This window comes from Perognathus longimembris, chromosome 2 (genome assembly GCF_023159225.1).
Source record: "Perognathus longimembris pacificus isolate PPM17 chromosome 2, ASM2315922v1, whole genome shotgun sequence".
In the NCBI taxonomy this organism is placed as follows: Eukaryota; Metazoa; Chordata; class Mammalia; order Rodentia; family Heteromyidae; genus Perognathus; species Perognathus longimembris.
Genome location: NC_063162.1, coordinates 65,048,495 through 65,062,630, shown reverse-complemented (window position 1 = coordinate 65,062,630; position 14,136 = coordinate 65,048,495). Strand labels below are relative to the sequence as shown.

Below are 14,136 nucleotides of genomic sequence, written 5' to 3'. Positions count from 1 at the left end.
TGGGAACAGATCTAAGACTTTCCTTGCCAGGGTTAGGGCTTGGGCACTGTCAAGTCTGTGCTCAAGGCTAGTGTTCTAGGAGCCACTGGGGCACTTACTGCAAATCTGAGATTCTTAACCCTGAATAACCCTAAGGAGGCTGCAGATAGAGGTGGAGTTGCAGCCCTGTGCAAGAAAGCAAATTGTGGTCCAGCCCTGTCTTCCTGCCAGTTCTGGGGCTTTAAATTCAGGCCTGAGCACTGTTCCCAAGCGTCTTTTGCTCAAGACTAGCACTCCTTCATGCATGTGAAGCAAGTGCTCCTACTGCTAAGCCACATTCCCAGCCCCAGTCCTTTCTGTTGAGCCTGGTCACTGCGAGCCTTCACTCAGGGTTGGTGGTTCTGCTATTTGAGCCACAACAGCACTATCGCTTTTTGCTGAGCTGATGACTAGTCTTAGTAACTTTCCTGTGTCCAGGGCTGGTTTCAAACGAACACCCTCACAGCATCAGCCAAGCAAGGAAGTGGTATTTGTCACTGGTATTACACAACACAATCTGGTCACCCTCTACTTGTTCTTTACCTATCTTCAGTGTTTACTGACAAGTGTACTTTGGGGTACTCTGAATAACTTTCTGGGTCATGAAAGCTGAAGCAAAACCTACTCAGGAGTGTATTTAGACTTCCTACTGCTTAAAATGAATCAATACCCTAGCCCAAACAAGGACAGACAACTTTAGTTTTTATTCATAATCATAAACTTAACTCTGCAATCCAGCTAGACTTGGAGGGGAGTAAGGAAAACATGGAACCCAAAGAACTGCAGTGAGAGCACAAATGGATTACAGGGTATTCGCAAGCAGATGGGGTGGAAAGGGTGCTCTCCAGAGATACGAAGGAATGGTCTGGTGGTTATGATAAACCAAGTCAAATGTGTTAGAGTTGTCCGCAGTCGGTAATGGTCACCTTCTTGCTGGTCTTGCCATTCCCGGACCCAAAGCCCTGCATGGCTTCCACGACTTCCATGCCCTCTTTCACCTTCCCAAACACCACATGCTTGCCATCCAACCTGAAAACAGAATAATTATTAATCCTGTAACCAGACATGACAGATCATATTACATAACTAAGATGATGCTGGGCCATTATCCCACCTAAAACAGTTATGTATGAACTAATCCCAATCTCAGCTCAGTCAGTTTCTTACAGTACTTTGCATTCTATACCACAACGACTAGTTATATAACTATGCAGATGGAACAAGGTGCAACTTTTCCCAGGGCAACAATCCTTACCAATCAGTCTTGACAGTGCAGATGAAAAACTGGGAACCATTTGTATTTGGTCCAGCATTTGCCATGGACAAGATGCCAGGACCTGTATGCTTCAGGATGAAATTCTCATCTTCAAATTTCTCTCCATAGATGGACTTGCCACCAGTCCCATTATGGCATGTGAAGTCACCACCCTATAAACATGATATAAAAATGTCATTTCTGGGGCTGGGAATATGGCCTAGTGGCAAGAGTGCTTGTTGTATCCGTGAAGCCCTAGGTTCAATTCCTCAGCACCACATATACAGAAAATGGCCAGAGATGGCGCTGTGGCAAGTGGCAGAGTGCTAGCCTTGAACAAAAGAAAGCCAGGGACTGTGCTCAGGCCCTGAGTTCAAGGCCCAGGACTGGCAAAAAAAAGTCATTTCTGAAAATGTAACCAAATTAACCACCAAAAAGCCAAAAATGGAGCTGTGGCCCAAGTAGAGCAACCAATAGCCTTGAGCAAAAAAGCTTAGGGACAGCACTCAGGCCCTGAGTTCAAGCCCCATGACTGGCAAACAAATGATACAAAAGGTTTATTTCATACCTGGCACATGAATCCTGGGATAATCCTGTGAAAACAGGAACCCTTATAACCAAATCCTTTCTCTCCAGTGCTCAGAGCACGAAAGTTTTCTGTTAGAAGAGAAAAAATAAGTAGGTACATACAGTTTAATTTTCTAAATAGCCAGGTTAAACCCAGAAAAATGGAACCAACCTGCTGTCTTTGGAACTTTGTCTGCAAATAGCTGTAAGAGAAAACAAAAGTTCATTAGCAATGTATGCTACATGTTTTGTTGCTTAGTACCCATCTCTTTAGGGACTTCAGAATCACTTAAGAATTCCTAGTTATCAGTAAAGCACTTCTGTACAACAAAATAGCTGTTCTTTTAGTCATTGGTAGTGAAAATGCTACCATCAAGTTGTTGACTTGGTCTTACTGCTGAGTAGTCACATCTTGGTTCCCATTAGTGGAATTTATCTGCTCTAATTTTCCATTGAGATTTAAGACAGTTATCTGGAGATGAAAGTTAAATACTGCACAACGTATTTTCAAGCCTTTTACTAAAAACAGCTCATTTAAAGACTCAACTATTCCAGTTATACTCCAAGTATTACTATCTATGTACATTTCAGACTATATCTCTAAAGAATTAAGTATTGTGCTTATATGGTTCCCTGGGTGACCCTCCTTGGCAGCTCTTCCTCCATTCTCCCCAACAGGTCCGCACACAGGTCTCAATTCCAGTAAGCCCTGTGAGGAACCTGATACTTAGTGCCCAGCATTAAGCATAGGCAGTTTCCACGAGGCTCCTCAGTCAGTTGCCTCAGACTGCAGGAGGGGACATTTGGATTAAGATGGTAAAACGTGCCAGGTGCTGCTGATGGTTCAAACAGGTTAACCCCTAACTATACTCAGGAGATTAGGTTCAGGGAATCACAGTTCCAAGCTAACGCGGGCAGGAAGGCTCCTGAGTCTTAATCACCAAAAAATCTGAAGAGCTATGACTTTAGTGGTAGAGCAGTGGCCTTGGATTATTCAAGGGTTAAGAATCCAATCGATGTTTAGCTTCCTAAGTGGCCTTGAGCTTTGATTGCGCATGGACACTGGGGCCGGCCCGGAGGGGCAGGTGCGGGGCGAGCAGTGGCGGCGACACGCCCGGCCGGGCTGCGGGAGGGGCCCAGGGCCTCTCCGCCCGCCATCACTGCGGTGGAGGGCGGTCCTTGGGCGCCAGCGCAGGCCAAGCCCACTTTCCCATTTCCGCTTGGGGGTGGGGGACGCGGAGGATGTGGGGAACCGTTTCTAAAAAAAAAATCCCTATTTTAGAACTACCGACGCATCCAGGGCGGCCAATCACGTCCTGCTAGCACACGCTCCATCTTTAGGCGGCCCAGTGGGTCGGCTGGGGCGGCGCCTCGGCGTGGAGAACTCGGGCTCCGGCCGACGCCCCGGGGGTCACGCTGCCGTGACACCGAGAGGTCCGGCCGGCTCCACCGTGGAGCCAACGGCCCGCAGCGCGCCGGTGGAGCGCAGTTCCCGAGCACGTGCGCCGGGCCGGGCGCGGCCACGTGCGCCGGCGGCGGGCGGCCCCCTCCCCCAACGGCCGCCGCCCCACCCGCCTTTGTCCGCCCGCGCCGCCCAAGATGGCCCCTCCTCAGGAAATGGCGCCTCCACCGGCCGCGCTCGGCCCTCAGGAGGGTCTGCCCGCGCCCGAGCCTTCGGGGTCTCGCCACCCGCCTCATCCTCCACCCACTCGCAGGGGCCCACCCTGGCACGCCACCGCCCACCCGACCTCGAAGGAGACGCGGCCCAAGGGCTTGCCGTCGGCGGCAATGTCGAAGAACACGGTGGGGTTGACCATGGCTGGCAGCTGGTAACTACAAGCGGCAGCGGCGTCTGCAAAGCGGCACGAGCCTGGCCGCCTGCCCCTTTTATATTATTCCCCGGCCCCGCCCACAGCCCGGTCGCGCGGTACGGCCGTAGCCAATCGGAACTGCAACCTAGCTGGAGTGACAGCATAGCCCGCCTATAGACAGGGGCTAGAGCGGGGAGGCGGGTGGAGGGGGCCGCGCGTGCGTCGGGCCGCGCGGAGGCAGATTCCCGCCCTCAGGCTACGACGCAGTGGCTGCGGCGCTGTGCGGCGGCGCACCTTGGGCGGCAGCGTCCGAGCGGTTCCCGCAGGGTGGCCACGACAGCAGACTGAGGGCGCAGCGCGGGGCGAGGCATTCCGAGCCTGCTTCGTGATCTAGCGTATCTCCCCATTGTACAGAGTGAGCAAGTGAGGCGAACGCAGGCCTCAAGGTCGCCCTGCATCCCAAGGTCGCTCGGGATCCGCGTCCGACTCTGCGGCGGAAATGCAGATGGCCGGGCCAGGCCTGGAGGACGCGCCCTGGCCGGGCCAGGTCGCCTGCGGGACCCCGAGGGAAGCCGGCCGTCCCTACCCATGGGGAAGTGCTTTCAAAATGTCCCACTTTCCCAAAATGCCGTCCATACTGTGCCAGAATTTTCTGCTGAAGGAAGCCATTAGGGGAGGAGCCAGCCCAGGCCCCACCTGGGAGGGCGCGGGCGCGCGGTTCCGAGTCTCCGCCCTCCCGCCCGGGGAAGCCAGGCCTTGTTTCCTCCGAGAGGACCGGGAGGTCCTGCCAGCAAGGGTAGATGCTAACAGTACCGACGTGGGACACTTTGGGAAGAGTTGTGTTACATTCTGCGCACTCCCTTCGTTGCAGTATTCAGAACGTTGCCGAACACTTGAAACTGTTTACTCACTGGTAACAGAGCAGGGTCGTGGTGAGGAGCAGATGATAATGTGGTAGGTGAAGTCTGGGATCCGATTTCTAGCCATGGCTGCTCATCTTGAGTCTGCTTGTGCTAGGAATGTACACTGTTTTACAGGTAGGGAAAGCAGGTGGTCCTCTTATGGGTGTTAAGCCAGCTGGGCACAGGTGACTCACGCCCGTCCTAGTTACTCAGGAGGCTGAGATCTGAGGGTCGCAGTTCAAAGGCAGCCAGCATAGGCAGGAAAGTCCATGAGACTCATCTCCATTTAACCACCAGAAAACTGGAAATGGTGCTGTGGCTCAAAGTGGTAGAGCGCTAGCCTTGAGCCAAAGAGCTCAGAGACTGTGCCCAGGCCCAGAGTTCAAGTCTCATGACCAACAAAAGAATGGGAAATTCTGATATTTTTTCTATACTATACTATATGATTAGGGGCACTGAGATATTGCATCTTTGTAATTTTTTTTTTTTTTTTGTCGGTCGTGGGGCTTGAACTCTGGGCCTAGGCACTGCCTCTGAGCTCTTCAGCTCAAGGCTAGTGCTCTACCCCTTGAAGCACGGTCCCACTTTGGGTTTTCTGGTGGTTAATTGGAGGTAAGAATCTCACGGACTTTCCTCCCCGGGCTGGCTTTGAACTGCGATCCTTAGATCTCAACCTTTGAAAATTGTTTTGTTTTGTTTTGTTTGCCAGTCCTGGGCCTTGGATTCAGGGCCTGAGCACTGTCCCTGGCTTCTTTTTGCTCAAGGCTAGCACTCTGCCACTTGAGCAACAGCGCCACTTCTGGCCATTTTCTATATATGTGGTGCTGGGGAATCGAACCTAGGACTTCGTGCATGCTAGGCAAGCACTCTTGCCACTAGGCCATATTCCCAGCCATCCTTTGAAAATTTTTAAATACAATTTTGTTATTAAGGTATTGTACAGGGCTTGCCTAGTATACATGAGGCCCTGGGTTCAAGTCCCCAGCACCACATATACAGAAAATGGCCAGTAGTGGTGCTGTGACTCAAGTGGTAGAGTGCTATCCTTGAGCAAAAAAGAAGCCAGGGACAGTGCTCAGGCCCTGAGTCCAAGCCCCAGGAATGGCAAAAAAAATGTGGAAAAGGTATTGTACAGACAGGTTACCATTTCACAATTCAAGTAATGCACATATCATCTTTTGGACAGTCACTCCATCCTTCGCTTTCCCCCAGATTCCCCCTCCTATTCCTGCCTACAAGCTGCAGGGTTCATTTTCCACATGGTGTATACTGAATACCAGGATTGCATTTGTTCATCCTTCCTCCCTCCCTGTCTTTGTCCTCCTAAAAAGCAGAAAAAGAAAAACACATACAAACAACAACATAAGTAACTCATGTTTCCAATTCCTGGAATTTGTTTCAATAGGAAATTGTTATTTCCCCCCCCCCCCCTCTTCTTCATCCAATGCTTTGTGACTTTGAAGAAGCAACTTATCCTCATCTGACACAGGCATAAATTATCCCCATGTCTCTAAACTCCATCTTGAAATATAGAGCAGTTAGGATGTCTAGGAAACAAATGCAGAGAGATACAGATGTAGCCCAGTGGCAGAGCTCTGGCCTAACATACCATGGGTTCCATCCCCAGTCCTGTGAGAAATGAAATCAATTTGAAGAGGAGCATGGTGCATATCTGTAATCCCAGAACTCTAAAGGCTGAGGCAGGAAGATTGGGAATGTGAGGCCAGAGAAGGGGTGTGTGTGTGTGTGTGTGTGTGTGTGTGTGTGTAAGGGTGGGAAAAGAAAGGAGAAATGGCGAAATGCAAGGAAGGGAAGGAGAGGGGATAGCATCAGCCTTGAGTGAAACGATAAGAGACAGTCCACAGGCCCTTAATCCAAGCCCCTTTACTGGGACAATATGAAGCTCAAGGCGTGGTGCATGCTAGGTGTTCTGCCCCTTGAGGTACAGCATTTTTTTTTTTTTTTTGGCCAGTCCTGGGCCTTGGACTCAGGGCCTGAGCACTGTCCCTGGCTTCCAGCTCAAGGCTAGCACTCTGCCACTTGAACCACAGCGCCGCTTCTGGCCATTTTCTGTATATGTGGTACTGGGGAATCGAACCTAGGGCCTCGTGTATCCGAGGCAGGCACTCTTGCCACTAGGCTATATCCCCAGCCCGAGGTACAGCATTTTTAAAAATATAATTTACATACCCTGATTTTTTTTTTCCAGTCCTGGGCTTGCACTCAGAGCCTAGGTGCTGTGCCTGAGCTCCTTTTGCTCAGTATAGCACTCTACTTGACCCACATCTCCACTTTTGGCTTTCTTAGTAGTTTATTGGACATTCCTGTCCTGGCTGGCTTTTTGTTTTGTTTTGTTTTTTGCCATTCCTGGAGCTTGAGACTCAACTACTGTTTCTGGCTTCTTTTTGCACAAGGCTAGCACTCTTGAGACACAGCACCACTTCTGGCTTTTTCTATATATGTGGTGCTGAGGAATCGAACCCAGGGCTTCATCCATGTTAGGCAAGCACACTACCACTAAGCCACATTCCCAGCCCTTCAATGAGTTTTTTTTTTTTTTTTTTTTTTTTTTTTTTTGCCAGTCCTGGGCCTTGGACTCAGGGCCTGAGCACTGTCCCTGGCTTCTTCCCGCTCAAGGCTAGCACTCTGCCACTTGAGCCACAGCGCCGCTTCTGGCCGTTTTCTGTATATGTGGTGCTGGGGAATCGAACCTAGGGCCTCGTGTATCCGAGGCAGGCACTCTTGCCGCTAGGCTATATCCCCAGCCCCTTCAATGAGTTTTTGTTAATACAAAATTGTGCAAAGTTACCCATATCCAAAATGTATCTTAGCTCTCCCAAGAAAAACCTATCCCCTTTTTTTAGAAAGTCATTGTTCCCAGCCAGTAACTTTATCTTAAAGATATGGTTCAGTTGACCAGGAGCCAGCTAAATCAACTTCTCAAGTACAAATAAAGCATTCTTGGGATATAGCACCTATCTCCATAGATTAAAGAAACAGAAAACCCCACCTTTTCTGTTCTCAATGGAGCAACTAGAAATTCGTAGCAGAAAAGAACAATTAAGCCAGATATCAGCAGATACCCCAGGAGTGTGGCTGTTCCTCTCATTATAGCACACAGGTTCAGATTCAAGGTTTTTCTGGCAAACTAGGAGACCAGGGAAGAAGAAAGAAGGGAAATAGAAAAGAAGTGAGTTGAGTCTGTCAGGTTTTAAAACCTCCCAGGAGCCACACCCCAGACTTACACCTTGCCTGCAGGAATCCCAGGAGAGGAGCATTTTGATTGGACTCTTGGCTGCCCACATTGCCCTGATGCCCTGTTAATAAGAGTCAACATGGAGTATACCACTTGAGCTACAGGGCCACTTCTGGATTTTTTTATTTTTGGAGGTAGGAGTCTCATGGACTTTCCTGTCCAGACTGACTTTGAACCATGATTCTCAGATCTCAGCCTCCTGCATAGTTAGGATTACAGATGTGAGCCACGGGCTCATGCCAAGCTTTGGAATTGGTTGAGATGGGGGCCTGACAATCTTTTTTTCTCTGGCTCTCCTTTGAATCACAATCCTCCCCATCTTTGCCTCTGGAGTTACTGGTGGCAACACCATTCCTGCCTTCTGCTCAGATTCTGAGACCATCACCCCACCTCAGTTAAAGGAAAATGAGCATCCTTCCTAAGGCTGCCTTCTCACTCTCCTCCTCCTACTCCCCACCACCCCTCACCCCCATGGCCTGTGGCCTCCAGCTTGGAGCCCCTCCCCACCCCCAGGCCTGTTGGTTACTCCAGCCTTGGGAGGGGGAGGGGGAACACAGACATCTGGCAGCCCAGGACTCTATACAAGCACTTGTTCTCTGTTGGTACTTAACACTCTATCCCCAACTTCAGGCCCTGAGAGCCTTCCTCCCTGACATCCAGCAGCCCTGCCCCATGGGGAGGCACTGCAAAATGACTTCTCCCATCACGAGACTGGTGAGTGCAGAAGCAGATCCTGATAGCTAGCTGCCCTCAGGGCTCTGTGGGGAGCTTGGACAGGGACCTGCTGGGGATGCTGGATGAGGCAGCCTCCAGCACCGGGCCCCAGTGACAGCTCTGGTCTGGCAAGGTGGAAGAGTGGGGAGGTGCTGAGCCTGCTGGTTAATAGTCCACCTGCTCTCCTCCCCCCACGGGTGTGTCTGCAGTCACTGCCACAGCTCATTCTCTAATGAGCTTGCAGGTGCAGCCCACAGCCACCCTGGGGATCTAGCCATCTTGGGTGGGTGGGGAGGAAAGGGTGCAGAACCTTCCACAAACTCTCCAGCACTCAAATTACTCTGAGAGCAGCAGTGTGCTCCAAGGTCAGCCGGGCTGTTGGATGTTAGGTCTCCCGACCTGGTAAGTGCCTTCCCAAGGTGTAGGTTCACACACACAAAGAGGAGGGTTTTGTTTTTGTTTTTCCAGTCCTGGGCCTTGAACTCTGGGCCTGACCACTGTCTCTGGCTTCTTTTTTGCTCAAGGCTAACACTCTGCCACTTGAGCAACAGCGCCACTTCTGGCCATTTTCTATATATGTGGTGCTGAGGAATTGAACCCAGGGTTTCATGTATACAAGGCAAGCTTTCTTGCCATTAGGCCATATTCCCAGCCCACAAAAAGGAGTTATATGCAAATGTTTCGCTTTTTTTTTTAAGTCAGTGGTAGGGCTTGAACTCAGGGTCTGGGCACTGTCCCTGAGCTATCTACCACTTTGAGCCACAGCTCCACTTCATTTTCTAGTGGTTAATTGGAGACAAGAGTCTCATAGACTTTCCTGCCTGGGCTGGCTTCCAACCTTGATTCTCAGATCTCAGCCTCCTGAGTTGCTAGGATTACAGGTATGAGCCACCAGGGCTCAGTTTTGCTTTGCCACTTTATATGAAGGATTTAAGCATTTGGGTATTTGGTATTCTTGGGAATCCTGGAACCAATCCCAATATACCGAGACAACTGTAATATATATTAATTTATATCTAAGCTATATGTATCACATTCGTAATTGTGGGTTTTTGTTTTTGCCAGTCCTGGGGCTTGAACTCAGAGCCTGGGCACTGTCCCTGGCTTCTTTTTGCTCAAGGCTTAAAAATCTATCACTTGGGCTGGGAATATGGCCTAGTGGTAAAGTGTTTGCCTCCTATACATGAAGCCCTGGGTTCGATTCCCCAGCACCACATATATAGAAAATGGCCAGAAGTGGCGCTGTGGCTCAAGTGGCAGAGTGCTAGCCTTGAGCAAAAAGAAGCCAGGGACAGTGCTCAGGCCCTGAGTCCAAGGCAAAAAAAAAAAATCTATCACTTGAGCCACAGTGCTACTTCTGGCTTTTTCTTTATATGTGGTGCAGAGGAATCGAACCCAGGGCTTCATGCATGCTAGGCAAGCACTCTACCACTAGACCACATTCCCAGCCCCAATAATTGTTTTTATTTTATATTGGTCGTGGGGCTTGAACTCAGGGCCTGGGATCTGTCCCTGAGCTCTTTTGTTCAAGGCTAGTGCTCTACCACTTTGAGCCACTTCTGATTTTCTGGTGGTTAATTGGAAGTCTCATGAACTTTCCTGATCTTCCTGCCCAATCTGGCTTTGAACCATGATCATCAAATCTTAGCCTCTTGAGTAGTTAGGATTATAGGAATGAGCCACCAGCACCTGACCTTTTTAATTTTTTCTTTTTATTCTGGTAGTACTAGGATTTGAATTCAGAGCCTTGTGTTTGTTTGGCTTGCTTTGCTCAGTAGGCACACTACCACTTGAACTAGCCTCAGCTTTTTGTTGTTTACTTTTGGAGATGGAGCCTTGTGGACTTTCCTGCCAGGGCTGGCTTCAAGGCAAGATCCTCCAGATCTCAGCTTGCCCCATGCCTTGGGGTGACAGGTGCTCATCCAGCTGTAGGTTGAGAAAAGGGTCTAACACACTTTTCCTCTGCCCAGGCCTGGAACCTTGATTCTCTTTATCTTAGCTAGGACTACAGTTGTGAACCTGTATTGGCCTTTTTTTTTTTTTTCCTGCCAGTCCTGGGGTTTGAACTCGGGGCCTGAGCACTGTCCCTGGCTTCTTTTTGCTCAAGGCTAGCACTCTGCCACTTGAGCCACAGCGCCAGTTCTGGCCGTTTTCTGTATATGTGGTGCTGGGGAATTGAACCCAGGGCCTCATGTATATGAGGCAGGCACTCTTGCCACTAGGCCATATCCCCATCCCAAGAGTGTACTTTCTGACCAGAAGCAGCATCTCCTCTTTGGGATCTGCTGGCCAGCCACTCAGAGGTGACTACAGCATTCCAGTCCAAGCTAAGGACCCTGCTGACAAGATGGCCCTGCTGTTCTCTTGCAAGGCAAGAAGAGCTTGGATGAAGAAAGAACAGGCTGCGTGCAGGATCTTCCTGCCCAGAGAAACTAGACCAGTAGGTTGGCCTGTGGATGGCTTCCCTCCAGGCTTTGTATGTGGCCTAGGCAGCTGGAGTCAACAGACACCAGGCGAGCCTGGCTCAACCACCCACGAAGTCTGATGGCTAGTCCAGGCAGTGTCACAGCTCCACAATTACTGTAGACCAAGCTGTTGTCATTTTCCACCCCTTCAACCTTTGGCATAGACTTCAAGGTCAAGTAAGGAGACATCCTTGAAGTCCACTACAACAGCCTATGTCTTCTACCCTGGGGCCACATGGACAGTCATATGCAGTCTCCAAGAACAGAGAAGAGAGTATATTCTGTTAAGTAAAATGTCCAGGTACAGATCAGGGTTATTATCCCCCAGGCCAATGCAGAGATGGGCATTTGCATGGCACCTTGCTGTGCAGATGAAATTTCCAAAAGCGGTCAGTATCTCACACCTGTAACCCTAGCTAACCAGGAGGTTGAGACCTGAGGATAACACCTCAAAGCTAGCCTAGGCAAGAAAGTGTGAGATTCTTACCTCCAACTAACCAGCAAGAATCCAGAAGTAGAGGTATGGCTCAAGTGGTAGAGTTGCCAGCCTTGAATACAAAACCCAAAGGGAGGGTTTAAGGCCTTGAGTATTGGCAGTACTAGGGCTCAGTCCTGCTGTGGTTCCTGGGACTCCAGGTCTCTCTTGACCACTAATCCTAGTTCAACAGACTGACAAGTACTGATTTCTGCATACCCATGTGCATCCTACTGTGGCCCAAAGGGTATGCTAATCCAGTCCTGACCCAGAATGCCAGGCAGAGTGGGGGCAGGAGCACAGCTGTGCTTGCCGTGCTCAGTCCTTAAGGCATCCTGCCAGTGCTCTCAGATGCGCCAGCCCTGATTTGGGGGTTCATCCCTTTGACAGTATTGTTGGCTTTAGGACACATCAGAATGACAGTACTCTCACATCTAGCTGGAAAAAGCTTAAAAATCAGAATCCCAGCACAGGAACAGTGCCCATGCCAAGTTCAAACCAGGACTATCTCACTCCTCCCGTCATACACATAAAATGTCAGCTGGGCATTGGAGGTTCATACCTAAAATTCTAGCTTCTATGGAGGCTGAGGTTTGAAATCAGCTTTGATAAAAAGTCCATGAAAGCTGGATGCCAGTGGCTTATTTATACCTAGCTAGCTACTCAGGAGGAGAATGAGATTCAAAGCCAGTCCAGAAAAAACATGTATGAAACTCTTATCCCCATTCACCAAAAAGGTGGAAGTGGAGCTGTGGCTCAAGTGGTAGAACACTAGCCTTGAGCAAAAAAAAAAACAAAACAAACAAAAAAAAAAAAACAGGGGGCTGGGGATATGGCCTAGTGGCAAGAGTGCTTGCCTCCTGTGCACAAAGCCCTAGGTTCGATTCCCCAGCACCACATATATACAAAACGGCCAGAAGTTGCGCTGTGGCTCAAGTGGCAGAGTGCTAGCCTTGAGCAAAAAAGAAGCCAGGGAAAGTACTCAGACCCTGAGTTCAAGCCCTAGGACTGGCAAAAACAAAACAAAACAAAACAAAAAAACAGGGACAGTGCCCCGGCCCTGAGTTCACACACACACACACACACACACACACACACACACACACACACGCATGCACACACGCACACGCGCGCGCGCGTGTTAGGAGGTCAAGCATGGGGGCACACAGTATGGTCCAGGCTAATTGAATAGCTGAGTTCAAGTGGTAAGCATGGGCCTAGGGTTCAAACTCCAGTGCTGGAAGCAGGGGTTAAGAGCAGTTTGATGGCACACAAATCCCCAGTCACAACATTTGGGAGGCTGAGAAGGGAGGGTCCTGAACCAGAGGCCAGCCTACACAGCTGAACTGTCTCAAAAAGGGGGAGGGGCTGGGGATATGGCCTAGTGGCAAGAGAGCTTGCCTCGTATACATGAGGCCCTGGGTTCGATTCCCCAGCACCACATATACAGAAAACGGCCAGAAGTGGCACTGTGGCTCAAGTGGCAGAATGCTAGCCTTGAGCAAAAAGCCAGGGACAGTGCTCAGGCTCTGAGTCTAAGGCCCAGGACTGGCAAAAAAAAAAAAAAAAAAATCAAAAAGGGGGGAAAAAAGATTTGACTGGCTCAGCAGTGGAGCACTGCCCAGTCAGTAGTCCCCAGCACTGTAAAAAACAATGTTTTCATATCATTGTATTTACTTTTTTGGTCAGTCGTGGAGCTTGAACTTAGGGTCTGGGCGCTGTCCTGAGCTTTTGCTTTGTTTTTAACCAGTCCTTGGGCTTGAAAATTCGGTCTGAGTGCTGTCCCTGTTTTTTTGGTTTTTTTTTTGCCAGTCCTGGGGCTTGGACTCAGGGCCTGAGCACTATCCCTGGCTTCTTTTTGCTCAAGGCTAGCACTCTGCCACTTGAGCCACAGTGCCACTTCTGGCCATTTTCTATATATGTGGGTGCTGGGGAATTGAACCCAGGGCTTCATGTATACGAGGTGAGCACTCTTGCCACTAGGCCATATTCGCAGCCCTGTCCCTGAGTTTCTTTTGCTCAAGGATAGCACTCTACCACTTGAGCCACAGCCCCACTTCTGGCTTTTTCTGTTTATGTGGTGCTGAGGAATCTAACCTAGGGCTTTATGCATGCTAGACAAGCATTCTACCACTAAGCCACACTCCCAGCTCCCTTTTGCTCATTATCTATGGTTGATTGGAGATGAGTCTTTCCTGCCTTGGCTGGCTTTGGATTGCAAACCTCAGATCTCAGCCTCCTGAGTGGCTAGGATTACTGACGGGAGCCACAGACACCTGGCTTAGTTTACTTTCTGCTACAAATCTCTAGTTGCTCCATTGTAAAGAAGGCAGGTTTTGGGCTGGGGATATGGCCTAGTGGCAAGAGTGCTTGCCTCATATACAAGAAGCCCTGGGTTCAATTCCCCAGCACCACATATATAGAAAACAGCCAGAAGGGGCACTGTGGCTAAAGTGGCAGAGTGCTAGCCTTGAGCAAAAAGAAGCCAGGGACAGTGCTCAGACCCTGAGTCCAAGGCCCAGGACTGGCCCAAAAAAAAAAAAGAAAAGAAAAAAACAAGGCAGGTTTTCAGTTTTGTGAATCTATGGAGATGGGCACATCCTGAGATTTTTTTCCAGTCCTAGGGCTTGAACTCAGGGCCTGAGCACTGTCCCTGGCTTCTTTCTGCCCAAG

At 49.8% G+C, this 14,136-nt stretch overlaps 1 protein-coding gene and 1 long non-coding RNA gene across 2 annotated transcripts in view; one reads left to right on the top strand and one right to left on the bottom strand.

Moving 5' to 3' along the window:
- Window positions 1-713: 713 nt before the first annotated feature.
- Window positions 714-3,720, bottom strand: Ppia (peptidylprolyl isomerase A). The gene is made up of 5 exons (XM_048339365.1): window positions 3,589-3,720; window positions 2,013-2,043; window positions 1,842-1,930; window positions 1,274-1,446; window positions 714-1,047 (listed from the first exon to the last, which is right to left on the bottom strand). Exons 1-5 carry the CDS (start codon window positions 3,655-3,657, stop codon window positions 915-917), a joined length of 495 nt encoding a protein of 164 aa, XP_048195322.1. The 5' UTR covers window positions 3,658-3,720; the 3' UTR covers window positions 714-914.
- A 7,433-nt stretch (window positions 3,721-11,153) lies between these two features.
- The window catches only part of LOC125346626, a 30,707-nt gene continuing 27,724 nt past the window's right edge, over window positions 11,154-14,136 (top strand). Inside the window, exons 1-2 of the long non-coding RNA XR_007209981.1 lie at window positions 11,154-11,165; window positions 14,028-14,039. This is a non-coding gene — a long non-coding RNA (uncharacterized LOC125346626). The remainder of the gene's footprint in view (window positions 11,166-14,027; window positions 14,040-14,136) is intronic.